This window comes from Cololabis saira, chromosome 15 (genome assembly GCF_033807715.1).
Source record: "Cololabis saira isolate AMF1-May2022 chromosome 15, fColSai1.1, whole genome shotgun sequence".
NCBI classification, from domain to species: domain Eukaryota; kingdom Metazoa; phylum Chordata; class Actinopteri; order Beloniformes; family Belonidae; genus Cololabis; species Cololabis saira.
The window spans coordinates 14,742,845-14,770,678 of NC_084601.1; the positions used below are offsets into that span (position 1 = coordinate 14,742,845).

Genomic DNA, 27,834 nt, shown 5'->3' on the forward strand with positions numbered 1-27,834 from the left:
AACAAAATAACATGTTGTAGACAGAGAACTGAGGCACTCATGAGGGTAAGATTAATAAAATGCCTTTATTATTGCATGGCTAATCTATTAAAAGCGTGTCTACGCGTTTCAGCCAAACTGGCCTTCGTCAGGATAAAAGTGAGACAAAATAACATATTTGAACCATTTTTCAGACAATAAAATAACTGAAAAAATCTGAAAAATTTTAAATTTTAAATATGTTTATGTAAAATATGCTTTGTTAATGAGAAAATATGTTTCTCTATTTTTCTTATTTTTGTGAGGGGGGATATATATTGTTTTTCGGCAATACCTTGTTCTCTATAGCTGATATGACATGAATTACTCCTTTATGAAAATAAGTCAATTTACTTGTAGTTTACAGGGAAGTCTTGCCACATCCAATATGGCGTCGTCGTTGACGTACGGCTCAGCGCCATCCATGCTCAGTGCTCGATAAAGAAAACGACGGAGCCGGAAGTAGTTGGAGGTGACTGCTCTCGCCGCTCTCGGCGGCTTCTCCTCTGCTGCGTGGCGGGGGGATGGGGTCGTGCCGAGGAGGACAGACTCCAAACATTCACCACTCGGCTGACCAAATATCTCCGTTTCTGTCTCGCGTTTCCCCACTCGTTGCTGGACGTATACATAGTCGTAGGCTCCGTATGAGTTTAGTAGCATTTTGACCTGTATTGAGTGGAGTGTATGTCCACGACAGACGCTTAAAAAGTCTACAAAATGTATTCTTCTGGAGGTAAGTGCTGCAGCTGCGCTAGCCCCGGCTAAGGGATGCTGCTAACACGGAGGAAAACAACACCGTTTTCCTCTTCTGCATTGCACCGATCCATGGCTCTAAACACCCCCACCCTTCAGCTTCAGTTTCACTATTATAACCCAACAAATCACCCTGACGAGTAACGTATATCTCATTCCTAAGTGCAGCTTTAGGAGCAGATGGAGCTTAGCTCGCTGCCGTTAGCCACGTTAGCTTCGGCGGGGCTTCGTTTTCCAAACTTATTTGAATTTAATCCCCTCTCACACGGGCTGATGTGCGTTTTCTTAAGTAAATGGGCAATTAGAGGTAGTAAAAGCTGTTGTTTGTGGTGGTGTTGTTAGTGATTGTCCATGTTGGGTGTCTGGTCAGCGGGCCATGCTCTAATCTCTCTTATTAGTGGAACATCTAACTGATATTAAACTGTTCTGTTCAGCATACACGGGGCTCCTTTCGTCCTTACAACACATTTAAACCATCATTGTGTCGTTGTAGAGTAATTGTATAGATCCACCCCCGTTTCCTAAAAAGTTAAGACTCTAAATAAACGTAAACACAGTCTGAGTGGGTTTGAATTGTTGGCGCCAAAGGAAATTTAAGTTGTTTTTAAACTGTAAAATTACATTTATTTTTTTAATCCTGAGGATTATCTCAAATTTAATTTAAAAAAACAATGTGTTCATTCTAAAAGGAAAAGCATGTGTATCTCAGTTGTTGGAGTGGATCTATGGAATGGGTTGGGTGATGGGTTGAAGCAATGTACAAATATAAATCAATTTAAAAAACGGTACAAAAAGGTTCTGGGAAGTTATTTGATTGAGGAGAAAAGTTTGTGTTTGTTAGCTGGTTAGGTGCAAAGGCACAACCAATGAGAAAATTGGTAACCTAATAGGTAAATTAGCAGCTATTTATTATTAATATTTATGTTAAATTTATAATAGAGGTAACAAAGGGGCAGGGTTAAATAAGTTTTACTTCTACCTGCTCCTTTTCAAACACTTTTTTCCCTGTTTGTATTACGTTTCTGTTGTTGCTTTTTTTTGTATGTTTTGAATTTGTTTTAAAATTTTATATTTTTTTCCCTATGTGTTCGAAATAAACAATTCAATCAATCAATCAATCAAAATTTGATGCCAGCAGCACGTTTAAAAAAAAAAGCTTTAATACCAAACCATACCGTGTGAATAAGCTGAGTGATAACTCGCAATGTGTTAAGTCACCAGATAGTGATCATAACAAAGCAGCGTTAAAAAGGGTTAAAATATGCCCTTTACAGTCCTAGACGTGGGGGTTTATCCCCCCTCGTTACCGTATACGTGATGGCTTTTGGGGTTTTTGTATGTTATTCAAAAGACTGATGTGTTTACTTAATTTATCATATTTGGACATCACGTGTCACAGTTTAAATCCTGTGAAGCAAGAAGGGGACACATTCATTTTCAAGACTTTGCCGTTAGTTTCTTCAGATTAAGGTGCATTATGACCACAACAACCTGTTCATTCAACCGGAAAAATAAAACAACCAAAAAACGAATGTTTCTGTGAAACTTAGGGAAATGTTTTGAAGGTCATTCTTAACCATTTTTTTCAAACTTTTTGTGAAAGGAGCTTTTAACTTGGCTGACTTTCACTTTTCAGTGTGACAAATCACAATTGTTCTTGACCTAAAGCAATTTATGACCATTAGGTCATAAATTGCTTTCTCTTTTCTAATTAACTGTTTACATAAGGCCTAAATAACAGCTGTAGCTTAATATTGTATTTATCTTAAATGCAATAACCATATTCGTTTTTTTCTGTTGTCCTGAAATGTTTCCATTCAATGTAAAACTAAAGCATTAATTGAGGTCTGCCGGTATAGCATATGCACAAGAGAATGGGTGGCTTCAGCTGTGTTAGATTGCCAGCTTGTTTAATACCTTCTGTGTTCATATTGATAAGGCTCCCTTGATTGTGGAAGATGGTGCTTTGAAAGCGATAAGAGAGCAAAGCCTGCACAAATGAAAATGCCCTTAGTGGAAATGTACAATTAATGATAATTAACACTCTGCTTTTCCTTCTCTTGTAGCAGCCTACATAAAACTGTTTACATTTTTAAAAGAGGAGCTAGATTTCTGTTTTATGGTCATGTTACATTTTTCACCACTCTTGTGTATAAAAACAGCCTGCTTCAGCCCAGGAAGACTTAAAAGATTTGTAATTTGTACTTGTTGTCCTTTGTAGCTTCTGAGGTGGTTGAGGGACCCCGATCTACTGGGTCTGCAAGCTCTGGTAAGTTTTTCCAATGTTTGGTTTTCAAGCATTCAACTAGTTTCAACAGTTGTACAAGTGGCAAGATGAGGATTATTATTATTTGTATCATCCTATTCTGAATGGATGATAAGTATGCATTTAGAGGAAGAACTTATCTACAGCATAACTGAATAATGAATTGGTCTTACCTGACTATAAAGGTGAAATTCTAATTAAGTTGCTTCTACATGTTCAGTTCAACTTCATACTTAGTGTAAGTAAGTAAGTAAACTTTATTTGTACAGCGCCCTTCACAGACCATGGTCACAGAGCGCTTCACAGTTAAAATAGTGCTCTGAATTGTCACACACAGTGACAAGAATTCAGTAACATCCATGAAATTCAAGCAGGTTTAAATGCCCCGGCACACCAAAAACCAGTGTAGATAACAGAAGCTGCGTAGGGAACTCTGGTTCTCTGGATTACTGCCAGTCACACAGGTCACTCTGTCCCTTTTTGGCACGAGACGATCTTCTGGACATCATCTACCACGCAGTATTTATAGTGCAAGCGCAACGGCAGCTAACAGGTCACATATGTGACTTTGTTAATATGAAAACTCAACCTGCACGCAGTGCGAGAAGACATATCTACTTTGTTTACTGCCCCTGGTTTGCCAATTCCCATTTACTTTCTAAGAATGAAACTGTATACAGCAAAACAATTGGCCGGTAAAGGAAGGATAACAGCACCTGTATGTTATCTTGGTTTTATGCCCCTTAGCCTTTGGCAACTTCAGAGCAGTGGGCATGTTCAGCAGGATTATGCTCTTTTTAAATATTAGCTTTTTTTCTTATCTTTTGTTTTTTTACAACTTTTTAAAGGGTATTTTCTTCTCCCAAGTCACACTGATAGCTATCTTTATTTTACTGGTTAATATTGACCAATATTTAAAAAGGCAAATGATTTAGTCAATAGAAAATAGGCTAATACAAATTACCAGCTTATCAATTGGGTCATCTCTTAAAAATGAAATAAATATACAGTGATGAGACACTTTGACAGCAGTGTGTGGGGTTAGTATGTCAGGGCCTTTATGGCTGTTTTTTCTGCTCTGCGCTGGGGCACAAAGATAAGAGAATGAAGCGTTCACAAGTGTACGTGTCATAAAAAGTAGATGCCATTATCTTTAAAATATGCTGCCTGGACAAAAAACTAAAAGTTGAGACCCCTACTTAATTAAACAATAGTTAAGCTTCCACTTCCATTTGAAAAAGTAATGCAGTGACTAAGACCCCGTCCACACGTAGCCGGGTATTTTTAAAACCGAATATTTCCCCCCTCCGCTTATAAAAAAATCTGCATCCACATTACATCGTTTTTAAAAAAAAACCCCTTCCACACGTAACCGAAGATCTGCGTTTTCGACCACATTCATAAGCATTTCAAACCTGTAGATAATCTGCGGCTCCCGGGGAAGCTGCACCTCCACGGCTCCGCTTCCCCGGCAGGCGCGTCTCCTTCTCCCCCCCGTGTCCCGGCCACGGGGCTGCCGCGTTATCGACGCAGCCCCACGCCGTACCCTGCGCCGTAGGGTGCGCGTCGCCGCGTACCCTACGGCATAGGCTCGGTGTCGGTGTAACGCAGTAAGCGGTGGTCAAGACCAGAGACCATTTATTTAATAAATAGCTTGGAGAACAGATGCTGGATCATCTGTAGTTCTGTAGTAAACAAAAGGCGCACGTCAGAGCAGATTTGTTGTTGTTTTGGAGCATAATGTGACGTTCGAAGACGCAAAACTCCGGTTGTGTGTGTCTACACGCATCTACATAAACAGAGTTTTCAAAAATCTTCACTTTGCCCGGAGTTTTTTTAAACCTTCGTTTATTTGCGTTTTCATGTGGATGACAGGTCCAAACGTAGGAAAATATCTCCGGTTTAGCAGATATCCGCAGATATCCGGCTACGTGTGGACGGGGTCTAATAAGTTGATGATGGCGACAGGTTATTTTAAACTTAATGGATGCTTTAAGAACATTGGTGCTGAGGTTGTGGAAATAATGATTCTCTGTTTCAGAGGTCTCAAAGTATTGGACTGCATCAAGAAATTTGGTCAGTAGAAATCACTAATGATCATGATCTGTGGTCATTTAAATGTTTGACATGTCTTGAAATAAGACCAACAGCAAAAACAAATTGCAATGATTCTCTGCAATGTGAAAGTAAAAGCATTTCCACTCACAAAACAAGGACAACCGAGGTATCAGGAATGAACAGCCTTTTTGCCTAAAGAAAAACACTTATTGTTGAGGCATAAATACAGGACTCGGAACAGTTGATCTTGTGATCTGAGTAGTCCATGTTAACTTTTTTCAGAGTGATGGGACATCAGTGTTATAACAGCAGACAGAGTGATGCACCCACCTTGGCAAGTGTAACTGCACGAGCCTGTGGAGGCAGTTATGATCGGTTGCTTCAGTTCTAAATTCACCAGCATTTTATGCTGACTGAGTATTAGGCCTGTAGCGATGATGACGACGCATTGACTTCAGAATATCGTCAACGTCCTATTTTGTCATCGACGTATCGCCACACACACGTGGGTCACCCAAAAGTTAAGATGCCACTGTTCTCCTTTGGTCATTTTCAGTGACTGAACAAAGGCTGCTCAGCACTGCCATCAATGTGTTATTGGTTCAAACAGTGTTTTCCACCATGTTGCCTTACCTTTGCATACAGAGCTCATCTTGTTACTACCTCTCAAGGTGCAACAAGGCTCGTTGAACATGCCCGGCTGTTTTGCCTCGGGGTCGCTCACATCAGCGTTCATACAGGTTGAAAAAGGAAAACCTGGAAAAGTGATGTAATTGGAAAATGACAATTTCCAGGCCTTTAAAAGATTTAGGAAAATCATGAAAATTTGAGGTGTAGTCAGGGAGTAAAGTTTTCCATGTGTTAAAATTAAACTAAAAGAAAATATCAGTTAAGCCATTTGTTTTGGTTCCTTCACAATTGGTTCTCTAATTCAGTGTCTCCCAACCTGGGGTCCGGGCCCCCCCTGGGGGGGCGCGAAACTTTGTCTGCTTTGAGGATATGCAGTTGTACAAATTATATTTGCGCATGTTAAATTAATAAAAAATCATAATAACACACCTAATGGAATACTGTAATCCAAGTCTGTATAAACCCATGTAGTATTTTAAAATGACCAAAATATATTTCTAAGTGATTTAGCAGGATAAAAACTTAATAAATTATTATTATATCATTATCCAACATTTAATCATACCTCTACTCCGACAGGTTGTTAAAGGAAAAATGTTTAAAAATTTTGCTCTCATATTAAGAGACATTTTTCGGTAATTATTTTATGTCCTTGCAATTATTTTCTGTGCGTATTTTATACATTGGTGACACAAAATGAAGGTGAGAAAGACAAAGTCATATGTATACAGGGTAAACCAAAGAGAAATGTATCACAAAAACATAATAAATGTTAATTTTTTTCAATTAAAGATTTTTAACGAATCACTTTACTCTATTGGTGCTAGTACGTACGGGTCGGCGGGCCCGGCTGGTCTTAGACACAAGTAGGGGGGGCTCCAAGGAAAGAAGGTTGGGAACACTGGCTCTAATTGAACAATTTGGTGACTGTATCAAAAGAAACAAATAATTCAGAAGCCTCAGATTCAATTTGTTCCACCTGAACATCTCGTGCATCTCTGCGCGATATGGTGTCATGTTTTCATGTAGAACCGCTTCACCAAAAACACTGTCAGGTATCGAGGCACCAGGTTGTTGGGAGGTTATCATTTTAAAGACTGTCGGCCAGAATCCCCAAATCAACAAAGAACCATCTGCTAAGTCGACTAAAAGGATCTGCTGCATCTCACAATGGCAGATTCTGCTCGCTTTTCAGTCGTATAGAAGTACGACCAATAGAGAGTTTTGGACTCTGTAAACAGACACGTTTAGAATAACATAGTTTACTCTCATCGCTAGCTGGGAAGTTCTCAGGTAAAATGGTTCAGACAAACTGTGACAAATGTGGCTATTGTAGTTGTTCATGTCGGTATTGTCACACTTATTTGTGGAGTATTTGCAGTGAAAATGATCAAAGTAACACGACTGTAACATTGGTAATCTACTGTAGTTGAAAACTGTATCATATGTTAGCCTGGAGCGTCGGAGCATCTGGCCAAAGTGAAAGCTCCATCATCATTTTGTAGTTCCACGTGGTTTTAATATGTAGTTTTGCAGAGTTTTAGTTTCAGAGAGGATTCTCATTATAATACGTAGACTTTGTCCAACCCAAGAAGAGGGGAAAAGAAAACAGAATTGTGCAGCTTTTATTAACTGTGTGAGTGATGTTGCTCTGTCAGTGTGCTTTGGTAAAGCTACATGTGGATCATAACTAAATAATTATGATAAAAATGATATTAATGCATTTATGCTGTGCTTTTAAGCTACTTTAGAGTACCGTGCAAAAGTATTTTGCGCTCTTGTTTATATCATCAATTTTATTATATATTTATTTTCTACCATTCTCTTTAATATCCAATCAGAAAATAAACTTACCGTATTTTCGTGACCATACGGCGCGCCGTGTGCAAAGGCGCAGCCTCAGTTATGTGTGTCATTTCTGTATTTAACACACACACGGCGCACCGAACGAAAAGGCACCGTCTACAAACAAATGGCGCGCCGCCTTACAACAACACACACACAAGCATACAAGTGTGCGTATTTAAAAATAGAGCAGGAGCAAAACTGAGGTTGATTGTGCTGTATTTAAGTCTTTATTACAAAGTACTAACGTTTTTTAAATCACCAATATATAATCAAAAATTAAAACAGGCGTCATTAATCAAACCCATCCAAGTCCTCATCCTCCGTTTCTGAATTAAACGGCTGCGCTAAATCAAATATGCAACAGTTGTCAGGACTCAGGAGCCCGTCGGGTTTCATCCGGAGCCTGATCGTGCTGAGACCTGGAGAACTGCTCAGCGCGTCGGCACGAGCCGGGCGCGCTGCTCTCTGGCCACTCTGGCACGATCAGCGCGATCGGGCTGTGGATGAAGCCCGGCGGGCTGAGTCCTGACAACTGTTCCACTTTCTTTGCTGTCAGTCACTTTCCGTGCCGTGCAGCCCCTCGGAAATGATGCTGCCTTCCACTCTTTGTGAAACTGTGGTCTCCATCGGTCCATCCATCCTAGCGTGGCAGCCAAACACAACAGTAAACGACGGAGCCGCCGCCCTCCCCGCCCGCGGGCACGCGTCGGCTGCCTCCGGAACGCACGGTGCTTCTCAAAGCGCTCCCGAGGGAGCCGCGGTGAGAGCCACCGAAAACACACATTCGGCGCACTGGGCGCATTGGGCGTGTGGCACATTTTGAAAAAAAATAAATAAATAAATAAGACGTTTAAATGCGCCTAATGGTCGTGAAAATACGGTAAATCTAGAAATGGTGGAATTCTCATTACTATTACTGCAAACATCTGTATGGGTTTTTTTTGTAGCTAAATGTGTCCTTGTTTCTGGGGGAGCTCACACTAAATACTTGTAATCATTCTGGTCTGAACGTTGTGTGGTCTTATTTTGTATTTATTATCTAGAGGTCAACCTACAATGATTACGATAATTAAAGGAATGACAGTAATTGTAAAATTAAACACATTTGCACAGCACTGTATAGCGATCCATAAATTGTGTGTAGGAGATTTAGTTTGACAGAACTTGTATCCTCTCTGTAAGTGATAATGATGCTGCACCATCTGGTGTTTACTTTTGCACATACTTGATCATTTGTAATTATTCCCGTAAATGTGCAAAATCAGTTCTTTAACTAGAAGAAATATACAAATGTTAGCAAGCTGGATTTTTTTTTTTTACACAGAATAAGGTATTTGCAAGTAAACAAGTAAAGTCAAAACAAAAAATAATCTTAATTTCTTATCCTTTTGTTCTCAGAAAACAATTTCGTTTTTTTGTAACATATTACAAAGAGATTAGTTCACTAAAAGATTAAAAATGTGTAGAATATGTGTCTCAGATGCATTTGGCGTGTGCAGGAGAAGACATCAAGTTGTCATTCAACTCACCTATCATCAGCTCACATGTTGGGGAAAACATTTATTTTATTCTGGGAGGGAATAAGTGTTGCGGGTTTGCATACAACAGGGCCAAACAATGCAGTAATGCAATAAGTCTATTAAAATCTATATCTTTATCAGGTGTGGTTTGGTGAGCTCCAGGTCTCTACACTATAAGAACTTGAGGCTAGAAAACTGGTAGTTAATCCTCAGGTCACATGTAGTACTGTCTCAACCCCCACACTGCCCTTGATATGTTCAGTACAGTTTGACTGTAAAAACATAGCAATAAATGCTGTATATAGACTTCATAGGATTTTTATATTTAAGAAATGCATTGTAAAACACTTTAGATATTAGAAAAGGTTGAAGAAAGGTGAATTTAATTGCCAATTATTTCACACATTCTGTTTCAGACATATCTCTCTCATACATTTACTCTTTTTCACATTTGGTTATAATATAACCAAATATAATATAATTTTTTCACATGTCCTACAATGATTAACCAATAATTCTGATGATTGTGAAGTAGAAAATCTTATGTTTGATTTCATCATCTTAGAAACAATGTGTATTTTAAAGTTAAAGTAGTTCACTTGTATATCCTAACATAGAGTTTTTAGATGTCTTTATTGCGTCTTCCTTATTGTGAATTTTCCATCATTTGATTCCCCTCTTTTAGACCCGCCATCTTCACCAGTGCCAGAATATGTTTTCAAACCGCCATCACGGCCAGACTTTGGCACCATGGGCAGGACAATCAAGCTCCAAGCCAACTTCTTTGAGATGGAAATCCCCAAACTGGAGGTCTATCATTATGACATAGACATCAAGCCTGAGAAGTGCCCCAGAAGAGTCAACCGGTACGTAAACATTTTATTTTTTTAATGAGCTGAATGAATGAAGTGAATGAAGTTTGAGACATTTTGGTGATTTCATCTAATTTTTTCCACAGTGAAATTGTGGAGCACATGGTCCAGCACTTTAAAACACAGATCTTTGGGGATCGAAAGCCAGTGTACGACGGACGGAAGAACCTTTATACCGCCATGCCTTTGCCCATAGGCAGAGACAAGGTTTGTATTTCACATCACAACCTGCACACACAAATATCCACAGTTTTAAGAAACGCATCTAAAAGATAACTTTAGAAAAACATATAATAATGTGAAACATGCTTAAACATGACTGCTACAGTTGTATTTTATTTTCTTATAACCAGGCATCAGAATCTTCCGCGGAATTCCGCGGATTTTGGTCTCAGCAAAAAATTTCCGCGGAACGGGGGGGGGGAAAAAAAATCCCCCAAACAACGGACTCGAAAACGCGATGCGCCAGGCCAATGCGCCGTAGGCCTCGGCGTAGGTTACGCGGCGACGCGCGCCGTACGGTGCGTACGGCCGCGTACCCTACGCCGTAGGGTATGCGTTGGTGTAACGCGGGACCATAAATCAGACTTAAGTCCCTTTAGGCTAATACTGTGAGAAATAACCTCTCATAATAGCGGTACTACAGTTAATAAATGTAATAAATGCTCCTACTGCCGTTTCTGCTGGCTACTGAGTCCCCTAAGTGGCGAGTGAGTTTTAACTCCTTAATTACTAAGGTGCATCCCTAGTTTTTTCGTTGGGAAAGGGGGATTCTGGCCATTGTAGAAGTTTAAGATATAATTATCTTCATTTCAAGATTTATTCATGCATGAAGAATTACCCATGATGATGAATGCGTGTTATGTTATCAAAATGCATCATTCTTTGCAAAAATTCAGATTTTTTGTGTGTATTCTTGCATTGATAAAAGATGTGATTATGGAGCTTTGAGACCACCAGAATGCACCATTTTGAGTCTATTTTTCGAAATTTTGAAATTCCCCCCCTAGGGGATTCGGGCGCGTTGCGCTCTCACTCGTCCACGTCGAGAATTTTCCTCTTTTTTTAGGACAAGCCGTTCTGATGCCTGTATAACGTATTTTATCTTATTTGCCATGCAGGTGGAGCTTGAGGTGACTATTCCAGGTGAAGGTAAAGACCGCAGCTTCAAGGTCTCCATCAAATGGGTGTCCTGCGTAAGTCTGCAGGCTCTGCACGAGGCACTAGCAGGGCGGCTACCCAGCGTTCCCTTTGAAACTATTCAAGCTTTGGACGTGGTCATGAGGCATTTGCCCTCCATGAGGTAGGTTTCTAAAAGCTGATATTACCCATTATGGTCTGGCTGTTTTTTTTTTTTAGTAATTTAAAGCCAGCCAGTGACGACTTGGGGTGCTTAGATTTGAGGATTTTCTTTTCCACAAGTTAGGCATGCTCTTCCATATTTCTTTTCCAAATAACTCAACATATAGCCAGGTCCAAACCCGCAGTACAAGTCTGCATGATATTTTACAATATGGTCATGCTTGGTGTTATAGTTCAGATTAAAGAGAGGATATTGATATGCTACAGATGGTCAGTTTGTTGTAGCTTGTCTTTCTTGAAACGTGTTAATCCTGTTTTACTGCTGGTTCTCGTCTGTAACAGGTATACCCCAGTTGGACGCTCTTTCTTTACTCCTTCAGAGGGATGTTCTAACCCTCTGGGTGGTGGCAGAGAGGTGTGGTTTGGTTTCCATCAGTCTGTAAGGCCATCTCTCTGGAAAATGATGCTCAACATTGATGGTATGCAGCTTTAGCAAAAGTTGTGTAGGGTATAATCCAGATATACATACATCTCTATTTTACATTTGTCTTGACTATTTTTCTTCCTTTTTTTTTTGCAGTTTCTGCCACTGCTTTTTACAAAGCCCAGCCTGTGATTGAGTTTATGTGTGAAGTTTTGGATTTCAAAAGCATTGAAGAACAACAGAAGCCTTTAACAGACTCTCAACGAGTGAAATTTACAAAAGAAATCAAAGGTAAGTTGTTCTTGGGACAGTATTCATTTGGCTTTGGGCAACTCATTTCTCTTTTTGTGAAATACATTTTAAATAAATACTTAAACAATTGTCTGTCACCCAGCATAGCCTATTTTCTTAGTTGTTTTTGTTGTCTGTTTATTTACTTTTTATCATTCCTTTTAGGCCTGAAGGTTGAGATTACTCACTGTGGACAGATGAAAAGGAAGTACAGAGTGTGCAACGTTACGAGAAGACCAGCAAGCCACCAAACGTAAGAATGCTCATTACGTTTGCTTTTACTACATTGGTAAAGCTGTAGCTACTCTGTATACATACAAGACCATGTTGCTACAGAAAAAAGATACATGTTAACAAATCAAAAATAAAATGTTGCTTGATATAATACTGAGGTAGGATGACATAATAATGTGAACATTGTGCTTTAAAAAAAAAAAGCCTCTTTTTTGAAGTCAGTGGAACCAAAAATTCCCTGTGAACGATTGTCCATAAGGCATGCTGATTTGTTTTGGTTTTTGTTTCCCCTTTCTTTATCTCACAAGGTTCCCCTTACAGCAAGAGAATGGCCAAACCATTGAATGCACAGTAGCACAGTATTTTAAGGACAAATACAAGCTCATCCTGCGATACCCCCACCTCCCATGTTTACAGGTGGGACAAGAGCAAAAGCACACCTACCTCCCTCTAGAGGTAAGTAATGCTAGTGTTTTACTATTTAGTTCAGAAAAGCAACTTTAGTTACTACGGATATTCTGTAAAACCTTTTCATGCATGACCTCTCCAGGTGTGTAACATAGTGGCAGGGCAGCGGTGCATCAAAAAGCTGACGGATAATCAAACCTCCACTATGATCCGTGCCACCGCCCGATCAGCACCGGACCGTCAGGATGAGATTAGCAAACTGGTAAGTCAGTGGAGTCTGTTTGGAATGCAAAAGGGTCTAAAGCGATGTCTGCCTTAAACTGTCAGTTTTCAAAACTTTGGACTCACAGTATTTTGCTCAGCAACATGAAACGAGAAGCGCATGTCAGTTTTTATTTTGCCAGCAGCAGGTTAATCAGATATGTTGCTCAGTGATCTGTGGCCCTTAGAAAACCAAGAAACTGCACAACAATCTGATCATGACAACACCATTTTCAAAGAGAGGACAACAGTCTGCAGGTTTTTCTGCCAACAAAAATTACGAACTAATAATTTTTGCCAGTCTATTGAGCTTTGGGGGATGCTACGATGCAGGTTATACCTGCCCACGCTTTCTTTGAGAGAGCCTGCTAAAGGAACTCCTAAAATAGAAGTTGGATAATTGATTGTACCTTAATTTTTTTTCCCTCCAGCTTTTATCTTGTGACTCTGTGCTCACACAGATGGGTCATGGTACACAGCATGGTACAACTGCACTGAACTCCATGTACTTCATTCAAAGAAATCACTATAAAACTATGCTTCTTCAAATCACAAAATATGAGGACCTTAGTTCACTAAATAAAAAGTGTTGTCAATGCCCATTCACACGGGATGTGCGTCTGTTTTACTATGATTTGCAGGTATTAATCCCCAAATGTGTTGTCAAGGCCTTGAGTATTGTTAATTTCCATTAAAGTATCATAAACTTTAGATATTCAGTTGGATTTGTCTGATCACAAACTGTAGCTGTGAAAAGTGAAAACCTGATAATGAATATGTGCCTTATGTGCTTAAGTTGCCATGGTAATGGTAAACTGAGTGATACATGTAATAGCAGAATGGCAAATGATCAGACCAATTGATCTGCCTGGTGATGTTTATGGGTGACTTGTACCGTTTTGACCAGTTTCAGTTTTACTGATATATAGAGATGGCGATAAAAGTATAAACACTGGGTCGATTCCACACAATGCTTGCAGAGCAAAGTAATGGCTGTAATTAATTTATATTGTTTTGAATTTAAGTCTTTTTTTCTTTTTTAAATGAGATGTTTTAGATATTCACCTGTAACTCAGCTTCATGTCTCTCCCCCAGATGAGAAGTGCCAACTTCAACACAGACCCTTATGTTCGTGAATTTGGAGTGATGGTAAGGGATGAAATGACAGAAGTGAATGGCCGCGTCCTGCAAGCACCTTCAATACTGTACGGCGGCAGGGTAGGTTCATTAACTTGTTTGTGTGTGATTTAGACGTGGGGTGTCTGTAGTGACGTACCAATAACACAGTATCTATTAAACTTTGCAGAACAAGGCAATAGCCACACCCATCCAGGGAGTGTGGGATATGAGGAACAAGCAATTCCACACTGGCATTGAGATCAAAGTGTGGGCCATTGCTTGCTTTGCTCCACAGAGACAATGCACTGAACTGCTGCTTAAGTAAGTCTTTCTCAGTTATTGTCCTGATTCACATGGATTTCAAGTTTTTACAAATGTGTGTTTCATTTTTGGCTTGGATGGTAGTTGACACATAAATAATGAGCTAAAGTAAAGACTTTCTGAAATTTGGTTTTAGAGTCATTGTTATATAATGCAAGCCATTTGTACTTCTCCTTCTGTCAGATTTTAATGCAGCAATGTTTTTTCACTCTAGAATACCAATTTTAGTTTCACCTGAAGGAATGTTTGTTGATTTCTAGGAACTTTTGTCTAGCTGTGCCGTCCTTCCCCCCCATCAGCAAAAAACAGCCAACTTTCTTAATTTACCTCTCATTAGATCATTCTCATTCACAACTTGAGTTTCAGTTGAGTTTTGCGTTCTAAATTGTAAAACCTTACAAATCAGTCAACTCTTCATTTGTCAGAGCTTTCACAGATCAGCTGAGGAAGATCTCCCGTGATGCGGGAATGCCCATCCAGGGTCAACCTTGCTTCTGCAAGTATGCCCAGGGAGCAGACAGCGTCGAGCCCATGTTCAGACACCTCAAATACACTTACCAGGGGCTTCAGCTCGTGGTGGTCATCCTTCCTGGGAAGACACCAGTGTATGGTAAGTAAAAAATTTGCGGCCAAAACCGAAAATAATAAAACACTTGGCCGAATACCGAATAATACTGAACAATGGTTCTTTGCAGTTTTTCATTTTTTTTTTGCCAATTTTTTCACCATTGCATAAATCAAACAAATGTGCAGTGAAATACCCGCCAGTATCAATTTGTCTTGCTGTACTTATTGTATTTTTTCTCATAATCCTTTTTCATTTTCTCCCGTTCAAATCCAATTAATCGGGTCGCGGTGGGACGGGGCTGATCTCCGCAATTTGAAGCCTTGTATAATAATTGTAAAAACCTGGGTTATTGGAGGATCTCGTCATATCAGCATCGGTAGTACGGGCCCTTTTCTCTGCGCGTTCTCCCCGATCTCCTGCGCTGTGTCCCGTCTCCATCACCAAGCGGCTTTCCCAAATCCAACTCAGCCTGGATCATTTCTCGTGTCCTCTGCTTTTTCCCCACGTCCAAGTAAATCTGACATGCTGACATGTTTGCTGCATTTAACACCGCACGCCCCTCACTCCTCGCTGTTTGATTGCGTCATCTAAACATGCCGTTATTAATTGTTCGGTTTTTTCCCCACTTATTCCACCGAACACCAAAAGTGTTTTTTTGCTATTTTCGGCCGAACAATTTCGGTTACAGAACATTCGGTGCATCACTAATGGTAAGAGAAGCGTACTTGATCTTTGTTCTTGTACCACATATTTATCAGAATTCAGTGACATTGGAGGGGCTTACGAGAGAAATGGTTGAGATCCAAACCATCTTACTCGTGCCTCTTACTTTATCTTTTGCGTTTAGTTCGATATGCTCAGCTTAATGTTATCTATTCATTGATTTCCAAGGAAAATCGTCTGAAAATCTGTGACTCTGCCACCCCTTAGTCAGTGGTATTATCTCCAAGTGACAGACAAGGGCTGGTCTCACGATCATCTTGTAAACCTTTCCTTTCACTCTCCTTGCTACTGTTCGGTCAGAAATGACTCCTCACAACCTTCTCCACCAGTTCCATCCTATCTACACTTTCTTCGTCATTTTCTACACTCGCCATTGCTCTGTATAGTTGAGCCCCAGGGCTTAAACGCTTGCACCTTCTTACCCCCCCTTACTCCTTGCATTCTCACCGATCCACCTGCCTCCCTTTCAGGACAATTTCTATCCTGCAGCAACTCATCTTCATTCTTCTTTTTGGCTAAAATGGCTGTTTTTTAAAAAAAAAAAAAAAAAAGCAAAATGGTTTATCTAATGAGATGCACCAGAGCAGGAATGTGAAAAGCATCACAGCTGATCTGATGAGTTTCTATATCTTGGTTGTGTTTTGTAGCCGAGGTGAAACGCGTTGGGGATACAGTACTTGGAATGGCCACACAATGTGTGCAGGTGAAGAATGTTCAAAAGACGACACCTCAGACTCTCTCCAACCTCTGTCTGAAGATCAACGTCAAACTGGGTGGTGTCAACAACATCCTCCTCCCACAGGGCAGGTGAGTGGAAATACTGCTACTGTCACACAAATGTGCATTTAGAACATTATATTTTTTGTTGTGTTTTTCTCATCTCCCTGTATGTTGTATGTGATCCACATTTGCTTTGTGTGTGCGTGTTCTGTCCAGGCCGTTGGTATTCCAGCAGCCGGTGATCTTCCTTGGTTCAGACGTGACTCATCCACCTGCAGGAGATGGGAAGAAACCTTCCATTGCTGCTGTAAGTCGCATCACAACTGGTCCTATTTATCTATTTACATCTGGACTGTACATTTTCAAGCGTCCTGCAATCACTTCTACTCACATCCTAGATTTCCAGAAGTTCAGATAATACAGCCAGATCTCACTTTCGGTTAAAAGTGCGAACTTCTTTTACTTAGCAAGTGTGTCGGTTGAAAATTCTTTACATTTGAATTTTAAAAGTTAATTTGTAAATCAAAATGAATATTGGAAGTTGCATAATGAATTCAACTGTCGTATGAACGGTGAAGAGTATTGGAGAGTGGATGGCAGAGATCAGAAACTGAGTAGCCAGAGAGTAGAGTTAATTTAAAGACTCCTTAACAGAACTCTTTGTTTCAAGAGATGGTGCAACTAAAGACTAAATTTGACAAGTCATCCCAAAATGTGGTTAAAGTTAAGACCCTTCTCTTATGTTGGAACCCATTTGAGTATTTTGTATTGTTATCCCAGAAGCTACCATTTAAATGAGTTTCAGTGGCCTCACCTTATTTAATTCTGCTTTAGGTCAGCTTTGGTTTATATTTGTCATCCTTCTATCACTTTAAGTAAATAAAAAGGGAAGTGTGTCATATGACTTTGACTATTTCACTTCAGGTGGTAGGTAGTATGGATGCCCATCCGAGTCGGTACTGTGCCACAGTGCGGGTGCAGCAACACCGTCAGGACATCATCCAGGACCTGGCCAACATGGTGAGGGAGCTGCTTATTCAGTTCTACAAGTCCACCCGGTTCAAGCCCACCAGAATCATTTACTACCGAGACGGCATCTCCGAAGGCCAATTCAACCAGGTATCGTGAAAGCCCTTTCTAAACTATAAAATGATCAAAAAAGTAAACCATTTTGGGAAAACTAGAATTTGCAGAGGACATTATTCTTCCATTGGTTTGCATTAGTTCAGTTTCAGGATAAGTTGTGTGCACTTTCAGCACCTGTCGCTCTGATAATTTTACTATGTTACATGCAGGTTCTTCAGCATGAACTGCTGGCAATCCGTGAGGCTTGCATCAAACTTGAAAAGGATTATCAACCCGGCATTACCTTTGTGGTCGTACAGAAGAGGCATCACACAAGATTGTTCTGCATGGACAGAAACGAGAGGGTCAGTATCATGTTGCTGGTAATGAGGTCAGATTTGTTACCAGAGAAATGACTAATTCTAAACAAAGCCAGGATACAACAGAAACGTGACAACTGAAAGCTACATGCATCAGTATTTCAGCAGCAGCTATGAGTGACGCATGCATTCATCAAGGGTGTGGTCATGTAACATTCAGTTGTTAGAGTTTTGTGTCTTCTCTCTGTTCTCAAGTTTATCAATATTTTATTAGTACTTTTTATAATTTCTGTGGAAGTTGCTTAACTTTATTTTTTTTGGCCTTCCTCAAAATTAAGTTTGCCTTAACGACCTTTTAATGCATTAACTATTTCGCTATGCAATAATGGTTCACACATTGAAGTATTTATCTGCGCAATAAACACAGTGCAGATCCGTGACAGAATGTGAGATGAATCCCTGATGTCCACCAATGTGGCTAATGTGCGACTAAACTATCCAAACCCATGTATGTGCTAGAAAAATAAGGATTTTGAATGGCTGTTCATGAAAGGGTTACACTTATACAGCTCACCAAAGCATTTCTATGTATTTTTACAGGTCGGGAAGAGTGGCAACATTCCTGCAGGGACCACAGTGGACACCAAGATCACACACCCATCAGAGTTTGATTTCTACCTTTGCAGTCATGCTGGCATTCAGGTTAGAGCTGAATATGGATTAGCTGCAGTTCAAGCGGCAAAATGAAGGCCTCACATGTGTCTGCATTTTACACATTATGCACAAACGCACTTTCAACATCTGTCGTCCGCTCCTTGCAGGGAACCAGCAGGCCGTCTCACTACCACGTGCTTTGGGACGACAACCACTTTTCATCAGATGAGCTGCAGGTCCTCACCTATCAGCTTTGCCATACCTATGTCCGCTGTACGCGGTCAGTCTCCATCCCAGCACCAGCCTACTACGCCCATTTGGTGGCTTTCCGGGCTCGCTATCACTTGGTCGACAAAGAGCACGACAGGTAAAGAGTCGGTCGTTTAATCCCTTGTAGACTTTTATCTCTGCACATGTTAGTTAGTTAGTTAGTTTTATTTTCGTCCATTAGTCAATCAAAACATGCATAATAAATGAACCAAAAAAGGTGTAGACTGAAGCCGTAGCTTATATAATGCCTACCCTTATTTACAATACATCACAACAAATCAAGATAAAAAGTATTACAGAGATCAATTACAACAAAAGCATGTGATATAGAGGATTTACAGGAGAAGCTGCTCTTGGTCATAGTTTATATTTATCAATTGCCCCAAGTTTAAACATTTTTTTGAATTTGCGGATAAAACTACACATTTTTAGCTCATCACAGAGACTATTCCACAAGTTTACCCCTTTAACAGAAACACATCTACTTCTAAAGTTTGTCCTTACCTTTATTTTTTTAAACATACAAGTTCCCCTGAGTTCATACCGACTTTCTCTGGGTGAAAACATTTCCTGAATGCAGTAAGGAAGTAGGTTGTTGTGTGCCTTATACATTATAAGAGAAGTCCTTAGCTCAACTAGATCTACAAATTTTAAGGTATTAAGTTTAATGAGGAGTGGGCTCGTTGGGTCGCATTATTTTGAATTATTTACAATTCTTATGGCTCTCTTTTGTTCTTATGTCAAATGTTAATTTCTGCTACACACAGAAACACCTCTTTTGCTTGTTTTTCCCCCCCCACAGTGCTGAGGGCAGTCATACATCAGGCCAGAGCAACGGGCGTGACCATCAGGCATTGGCTAAGGCTGTTCAAATCCACCAGGACACCCTGCGCACTATGTACTTTGCCTAAAAGCACACAGCTGCAGGTTGGCGTGGGTGAGACCCCACAGATGGAACACACTACTCCCTTGCTGTCTCACCGTTACCTGTAGATGGCGCCAGAGTGGTTTCACATTGTGATCTCCCTACCGAACAAACCTGTCAGTTACCCATAAGTCTACAATTGTACTCCAGCCCTTAAACCCACCAAAATCAAGCCAGCTATTAGACTAAGATCCAAAAAGGTGCATTTAACTGGAAGAGATTTTATTTACGTGTTATACATTAGTGTGTATTTTCATTTATTCTCGAGAAAAGTTGAGTATGAAAGGAAATGGTAAAGTTAGTACACTGATAAAAGAAGTCTACCATTTCTAAATTAGTGAGATTTAACATGGGTGGGATGTCTATATGATTTGGAAGAAGCCACTCACTATCATCCTCCTTTTTTACTTTTTTGTTTTGATAGGGTCTTGTGGCTAGAAAGAGGAAGAAAACTCAAACTTAGTTAGCGTAACGGCATAACTAAATTGTTAGGCTTGTTTGTAAGCCTAGCAGTTTAGTTCTGTCGAACAAGAGCCAGTCACAGCAAAGTGCACTGAACAGTATGGGTTAAAAAGAATATCAGGACAAAAGTACTTATAGTAATGAGTTGATTTACTACTTTTCTCTCCCCTCCTTCATTCCACATAGGGCATTATATGAAAGTGCCATTTGAGACCATCGCTCTTATGTCACTTCTGGTAAAATCTATGAACTGGTTGGTGTGTGTCTGCTGGGCTTTCAACAATCATTTTATGTCCAATCTGGTGACGACTAAAAGATTATATATACATATATAATTTCTTTATAAACCAACATTTTGTGTACTTCATGTTAACGCTAAGAAACTGAAATAACACAAATGTTTATCTTTCTCTTTACCACCCGTTAGTCTGAAACGGTAAAGTCGCACCAGTAATCGTCACACGGAGAGACGGCGTAGTGGGACTGGTTCCCATCAAGGATGCCTTTGTAACGGGTCCTGAGCCGTAAAAAAAGATGCATGATGTAGAAATTGACAGAGGGAATCACGATGAAATATTTTTGCATCCCTTTTGTTTTTGTAGGTTTTTTTTTTTTTTTTTTTTTTTCTCCCTTATTTTTTTTATATGGATATACATATAGCGGAATTATGTTTTTGACTTTATTCTTTTTCAACCCTTGTCCAAGTGGCATATTTATGTGGATTCTCGGTGTCCAGGATATTCGGTACAGTTGAGTCAAAGCTGCAACATTTGAGATTTGAACAGATTAATATTCCCTAAAAGAACCTCTTTTTTTCATTTAGAGTTTGTTCCAGGAGTCAGGAGCAGTCATCGCACAAAAGCTTATAATTTATGCAAATTACTTTTTCTGAGTCATTTTACTATATAGTAATGTTGCTAATAAGGTGTGTTTTTGAATAAGCTTTCAGTGGAGGCTGCTGAAAATTTTAGTCAGTTGTTTTTTTAAGACAGGCCCATGTTGTCTAGATTAACTCTATTTGTATACATATTTTAGATGTAAGAATTCTGTTCTGAAACCGTCAAAAGCGTACTAATGAGATCGATATGTAATAATACCCCACTTTAGTTCATACAAAACTGGCAAATTTTTACATAGTGGTGTGATATGGGGTGAATAGGCTATATTTTCTAACTATGCATTTTTTTTTTCTTAAAGATTTAGCAGTGGGATTTCCCACATGAATTTGAGTCATTTATAGAAGTAGACAATCAGGGCTTTTTGTGTCTTTTTCTTTTTTTTTTCTTTGTTTTTTTTAAGTGTATTTCATTTAGTCGTGTGTTTTAGTGCTTATCAGCATCCTCATGCCTTCCTAGTAAAATTAAGTATTTATGTGGCCATTTGTTACATTTTTAAAAATTTGGATATATCCTTTGTAACAATTTTATCTTTCCAAGCCAGACAAGATTACAAACTTTTACATGATTTAATATTCTAAAGATACAGAAGCACAAAAAAAACAAACATTTTCAAACTTAGGTGCTAGATGTTTTCACTGTAAACCACCTTAGATCCTCACTGGTCCACATGCTTTTTAGTTGTTTGCTAAAAAGATGTTTCGTCAGCTTCGGAATCTTTTTCTCCCTCCGTAACCTCGACGTTTCCCATTTTTACTTACCTGTAAACCAACTCGTAATCCGACTGACTGTGTTTGCGGGGCATTCAGAAAATTACGTACTTGATATTTACTGTTATGATGTCAATATTGTTCTTATCGGTGCTGGTCTCACAACGTGTAAATTTGAATGCACTTTTGATAGCAGAACATGGGTTTAACTTCTATAGATGTTTTGTTTTTCCTCAATTAAAACAGGAGGCTCGGCCATATTGTGTGACACTGGTGTAATTGCATGGAAATGGCTGTGTGTTCTACCTCTTGTTACCTGTTTAAAGTGTATGGTAACATCACACTGCTGGCCATTTCTGTATAATTACCCCTGCTATCTAATTGGCATTCTTTGAGTCTTGCATTGACAGTAAAGATATTAATCGCTTGGTTCATTTGACAGTTAAAGCGTTTTCTCAGTTTATGTAGTTGTAATTCTTTTTTTCTTTGGGGATAATTAAACTGATGAGACAGAATTTTCTTTTTTTTCCCCTTTTTGTTTAAGAGTGTGTTGAGCTGTACGACCAAATTCTCGAACTGCGTTTCTTACCTAAACACAGCTTTCCCTGCTTTTTTTTGTCTTTTTATTCCATGCACCACTATAATGACACTTTTTGTAAACTTTTTTTTGACACTTCACTTTTCCACCGTAGCAGCATAACGACAAATGCAAATCTCTCCTTCATCAGGACAAAGCAGGAGGGTCCCAGTGGTGCTGTCAGACTAATAGTCTCTGCTTGAGAAGTGAAAGGAAACTGGATTTATTATTAAAAAAAAACAAAGATACGTGAACCCTGATTGAAATACTTATGAATAGATGCTGAAAAAGATGTATCAGTATTTGAGATAAAGTGTGACTTATTCTTTTACTGTCTTGTATTTAAGTCGTTAAACGCAACTCTTGTTCAGATGGAGAAACTCTGGCTTGTAAATGTGAATGACGTTGTTTGTAGGCAAGCTCGTCTTCAGGTAATTGAGCTTGTGGTTCTCATATGAATTAATGTTTAACCTCCAGTATATTCCTGTGATGAATTGTGTCAAATAACAGTTACCGTGTAATTTTCTTTATTTTCTTTTTTCCTCCTTGCAACATCACGGACATGAAAAACCAACTGTCTTGAATAGCGTATTTTAAGGAGTAGAATTTTTGCATTTGTTGTTACTGCTCGTTTGTTTTACATTACCTACACCAGCACCTTATGAAACCAGATCAAAGTGGCATTGCTTTTCCTGAAAGTGACGCTCAAATTTTTGACTGTTATTTTTGCACTAAATAAACAAGCATGGACTTTGTAGCTATTCGTGCATTAACGGGACAGACTTGCAGCCACTTCTCTTTTGTTTTTTTGTCCCTTAAGGATTGGTGGCTCTTAAAACTAAAATGCAACAGGCATGCGAGTCTCACTTGCCATTCAGAGATGATTGGACCAGCTGATCTGGTGGGTTCTCCAGGCAGCCAGCACTCAGTATGTCTTTTTTTTTTTTTTTTTTTTTAGAAATAACCCGATGCCTTTAAAATAAGAGTGTGACGCTTTTAGTTCTGTGTGTGTGTGCGTGTGTGTGTGGGTCCAGGATATAAATGTGTTTTATGCAAAGCAAACTGACAGCTGATTAGCTGTTTTTCTTTTCTTTTTAATTCCTAATTGTTGGCTTGAACGCCAAAGTGCTGAGGATTGAGTGTGTTGGAAGGTTTGACAAGGTCTCTGACCAAGACCGCAACGCGCATCTAGGATCCTACGTCAAGTAATGCCTCCTTATGTAGAATTCAACCTTAAACCAAACATATCAAAACTCAGAATATGCTTCTTTTTTTTTTTTTTAAATCTTCATTGTGAGGTCATTTAGGAGTGTTTCCATATGAATTTATTTTTTTTAATTATTCCTCTTAGACATGTAAAATAAATGAACACTGGGTTTGTTTCATTGGGCTTTTTTCTTTTCCTCTTCGGAGAGGCTGAACCTGGACTGACACGTCCTACAAATGGCTGTTTTTTTTAAATTAAATTATAACAAATTAGGCTAAATGGATGAAGAAGCAGTCCAAATATGAGTTCATTACAAACCCATACCCTCTGTATGGTCGTGGGTCTGATCCCTGCTGCTTATGATTCTTGTCGAGAAACTTTTCCTTCCTTTAGAAGTCTCTTGTTAAGTACAGCATGTTTTCCCATCTTCAAATGATAATGAATGTAAAAACGTCTGTGTGGTTTGTCGGGTTGTGAAAGCCAGCTGACCAGTACATTAACTCACCTTTGTATTTTGTTTGGAGCCTTTTACCGGTAGTTTTTTTTTGCCGTTTTCTCTTATTTATATTTCTTCCTTCTATAACATTTGTTACCTTGGAAACTGCAGCTGATATCACTTCTTTCTTGGCGTTTAGGAGACTAACTTCACACTGGTGAAAAGAAGAGTCATAACTTTTGCTCTAGTATTGTAGTGATGTAAGGTGAAATAACAGCTGAGCGTGTGTGTACATATATAAATATGAGGGTTACTTAGGTGCGTGATGGTGTTTGCTGTTCGCTACAGCTCGTGCTCAATCCTCAGCTCCTGCAGAGTGTCGTCCCTCAGTTTAGCTTCACATTTTTTAGCACAGTGCCACAAGTCGTTTTTTTTTTTTTTTTTTTTTAGTTTTTTGTCTTCAGGGCAGATTCTTGTTTTCCTGCTTTTGTCAATTGTATTGTTGCTTTCCAGATATATAAAGAAACATTCAATGATTTGTGGAGCACAGGGACGGCTTCAGCAGTCGCCCCGTTGCTATTTTTAGACGTGCTTGTCTGAAACGTCACATTGTCACGGCGACTGCCAGAGGACAATACATTATTGTATTGATTCCTGATCATGGAGTACAAGTGTAAGTGGAAAACTTGTATACCGTAGGAATGACCAGTTGCCCCTCAGCTCCACTGGATGCAGCTGTTTGCTTGTGGTTTCAGTGGTACTTGGCTTGTTTTGAGAAGTGGACAGTCTTGGCTACCTGTTTGATCTCAACTTATATGTTAGGAATTGCTCGGAGCAGGGCTTTATACGTAGTTTGCCACCCTTGTTTCAGATCCAAATATTTCATGCAGCTGTTTGATGGATTGCCAGTAATGTTTTTGGACAGCGATGGCCCCAGAAGGATTGATCCTGATGAGTATGCATTTACGTTTTCCTATAGAGCCACCACTGCACCGTTTTTGACCTCTGCTCTATAGATTGGTATAGATGAAGTTTACTCACTTGAATCGCCAACCACAGGACGGCTTTGTATCCTCATCTCTTCTGTGGTTTGCTGTAACAGTGGTCAGTGAAAATCATTATTTTTGTATGGAGAATCCTCAGAGAAGCTAGTCTGGTCGGCCATTCACTTAAAAACTCTCCCTTGTCAGATGGATCTGGTGTTTCTCCCACTGACGACCATTTCCACTGGTACAGAATGCACCGAACCAACCGCAACCAGGCAAGGCTGGGCTTTATGCAGTGACCAAGTATCCAAGAGTCACTATTTAAAACAACCTGCAGAATTGCTAATATATTTTATAAACATGTTTTTTACTGCAAAACATTCATAAGGGTTTCTACTCTGCTGCACGTCATTTTTGACATCTTTTGTTGATATTTAACTAGTTGCGTTACATGTTTTGTTTCTTTGATTGGTTGCATCCCTATCCAGGGGCAGTGTCCTCTGCGTCTGTCGGGCCTGCCACCGCAAAATCAAAGTCGAGTCAAAACCAGGTTCATTCTTTCTATCAAAGAGAGGAAATATTTAAGATGACTGGCCAGGCTAGCGAAAGGCACGAGAGAGGATGAAAGCCAGAGGATAACGCGGCCGTGTCTCATGGACACTTGGGTTGGCATCCAGAATGTAGAAAATCAGATCTTCACTGTGGAGAACTGTTACCGGCCTTCAGACCAATGCCACTGAGCTGATCTACACGCATGTAGTCGTGCAACGTTGTAATCTTGTCAAAGCATTTTTAGCTTCTAATCACTTGGCTTTTTATTTTTATTTTTTTTTATAAATAAAAAAAAAACTACCTCAGAGCAGTATCAGGTGCTAACTAATATCTCTTATTTATAAGAATGGAAAAAAAAAATCAAACATTGTAGTGACCAAACCAATACAAGCCAATATCATGCAAAAAACCTTAAAAAAAAAAAAAGACAAAAAAAATAAAAGACCTGTATTACTGGTTGGTTGCATTTTTAGGGGACCAAATTTTCAAGATGAGGAATTTCATTGTTTCATGTAAAAAATACTTCTTTTTTTTCCAAAATAATGCAACATCCCGGCACAATTCACTACTCATTCATGTGTGATTTAAACCAATCCCATCCAGTTGTCACGACTGGGTTTTTCCAAACGTGCCATCGTAATTGTGGTTCACTTGGTGGTGAAGTTGGTAGCAGGCGAGAAGGTTGAGAGGAAGATGCTCGGACAGGAATCGATGTTGGTGTGTGGGCTGTAGATCATTGGTACTTTGGGGTTATTACAGTATAGCACTGCTGGTTTAGCAAGCGTCTGATAGTTGGCAGGATAAACGACTGCGATTTACGTTTGGAAGCAGCTTCTTCCTTTGTAGTTCTGTCAAAGTTGAGACAATTCTAGTTGTGTAGTGGATGCAGTCGTGATCAGAAGCATTTTTCTGCCGCCTCAACCCAGAAATGCAATAAAACAAGTATTCATTTTATTACAACTTTTTCTTACTAGTAGCTACACTCTGCACCACTTTTAAAGGTATACGATGTAGTTTTGCATGGGACGACAAAGGGACGTAACACGTTTGAACATGCTCGACAGCAAATCATTTGACGAAAGGTACATGTGAGGTTGTCAGTTAACTACAAATTGAGTTAAAACCGAAAACATCCCGCGGGTTTGTAGTTGCTTTATATGTGCCTTTTGTCGGATCTCACCTCTCCACCTGCCCAGGCGCTGGGCTTGTGACAAAATCCGCCATGCCACATAAAAGTCCTCTGTCCTAAACTGTCACGCAGCTGTGTGCGTACATGCTGCAGAGAACCATCAGTATTTGTGTTTTGCACTTTCAAAGCAGTCTGAAAAAAGAAAAGGAAAAAAAAGGCCCCTGTAATGTGGGGCAGAAAGTAAAAAAAAAAAAAGAACTGACGAGGTATTTTATGCTATCAATAGGAATTATGATGAAAATTATGACTTTAAAAAGCTTTTCTAAAAATGTTGATATATCTATACAAATATATATATTCATGAAGTACCTCATAAGCCTGATATATGCTGCATTGACTATTTTCCTCTTTGATTCATATAACCCAATAACATTTGAACTCTTTTTTTTTTTTTTTGTGTCTGTTTTTCCCCTCCCCATTCTTGGGAGGTTTGAATATCACCACAGGCTGCACCCACGCCTGAACTCTTCACCCGACAGTTTTGTTGTTACACGTTCCTCCCGGTGGCCAAATCATAATCTGCCATTTACGCAATAAATACGCCAATTTCCACATATTCTTCAGCTTTTTGTATGTTAAAGCCTATTTGTCAGAGTTATCGTGTAATAATGTGGCCATTGACTCAGGTATTGCCGTGAAAGGGCTGTATCTGTTTACTGCATCCCTGTCCCAAAGCCCCAACCCCCCCCCGCCCCGTCTATATCTTAAAACTACATTAGTTTCTCTATATGTCTATATGTGAGGTTCCTATTTGGCCTTAAAATTTGGAAGAAAAAAAAAATGACACATGCACTACAATTTCACAGGCTTGACAGGCGGCTCGTTTCATGCGCAGACACGTTGTTCAACATGGTGTTGCGTCATCGTCACCTTATCTACCTCCTCTGAATGTAGAGTCTGTCCTGGTGTTGGAATCCGTAGTTTTTCTTTTTCATTTGAGGAAGACTGACAATCATCTGTAGACTTTAAAAAAAAAAAAAAAAGGCATAACCCCTCCCCCCTATCTCGTTTGCATTTTATATCTTGGCCTTTTTTCATCAGAAGCCATGAAGAAGCAAAGTGACCAAAGTCTCTCAGCAAAGGCAGCCCCCGCAAATCTACATGAATTCAAACCTCCCTTTTATTCGTTACTCTTTTCTTTTTTTCCCCCTTATTTAAACCACAACATGCCAAAACTGAATTTGTTCTCATTCCTGTTCTGGTGAGGGTCTTCATGTTGCTGAACTATTATTATTATTATGATTTTATT

The 27,834-nt window shown here is 39.5% G+C and overlaps 1 protein-coding gene across 1 annotated transcript; it reads left to right on the top strand.

Annotated features, from left to right (window-relative positions):
- The first annotated feature begins 569 nt into the window (after nucleotides 1-569).
- Nucleotides 570-27,298, top strand: ago2 (argonaute RISC catalytic component 2). The gene is made up of 20 exons (XM_061742710.1): nucleotides 570-751; nucleotides 2,993-3,040; nucleotides 9,779-9,959; nucleotides 10,052-10,172; nucleotides 11,087-11,268; nucleotides 11,610-11,746; nucleotides 11,848-11,982; nucleotides 12,148-12,235; nucleotides 12,525-12,672; nucleotides 12,767-12,886; nucleotides 13,981-14,103; nucleotides 14,192-14,325; nucleotides 14,751-14,935; nucleotides 16,264-16,423; nucleotides 16,553-16,643; nucleotides 17,261-17,455; nucleotides 17,632-17,766; nucleotides 18,322-18,423; nucleotides 18,543-18,742; nucleotides 19,448-27,298. Exons 1-20 carry the CDS (start codon nucleotides 736-738, stop codon nucleotides 19,554-19,556), a joined length of 2,610 nt encoding a protein of 869 aa, XP_061598694.1. The 5' UTR covers nucleotides 570-735; the 3' UTR covers nucleotides 19,557-27,298.
- The last annotated feature ends 536 nt before the right edge of the window (nucleotides 27,299-27,834 follow it).

Bases quoted from the DNA above. Each gene is read 5' to 3' on its own strand.
- ago2 (XM_061742710.1), top strand. The intron at 12,673-12,766 runs GTAAGTAATGCT...TGACCTCTCCAG, and splicing joins ACACCTACCTCCCTCTAGAG to GTGTGTAACATAGTGGCAGG. The intron at 18,424-18,542 runs GTTAGAGCTGAA...CGCTCCTTGCAG, and splicing joins GCAGTCATGCTGGCATTCAG to GGAACCAGCAGGCCGTCTCA.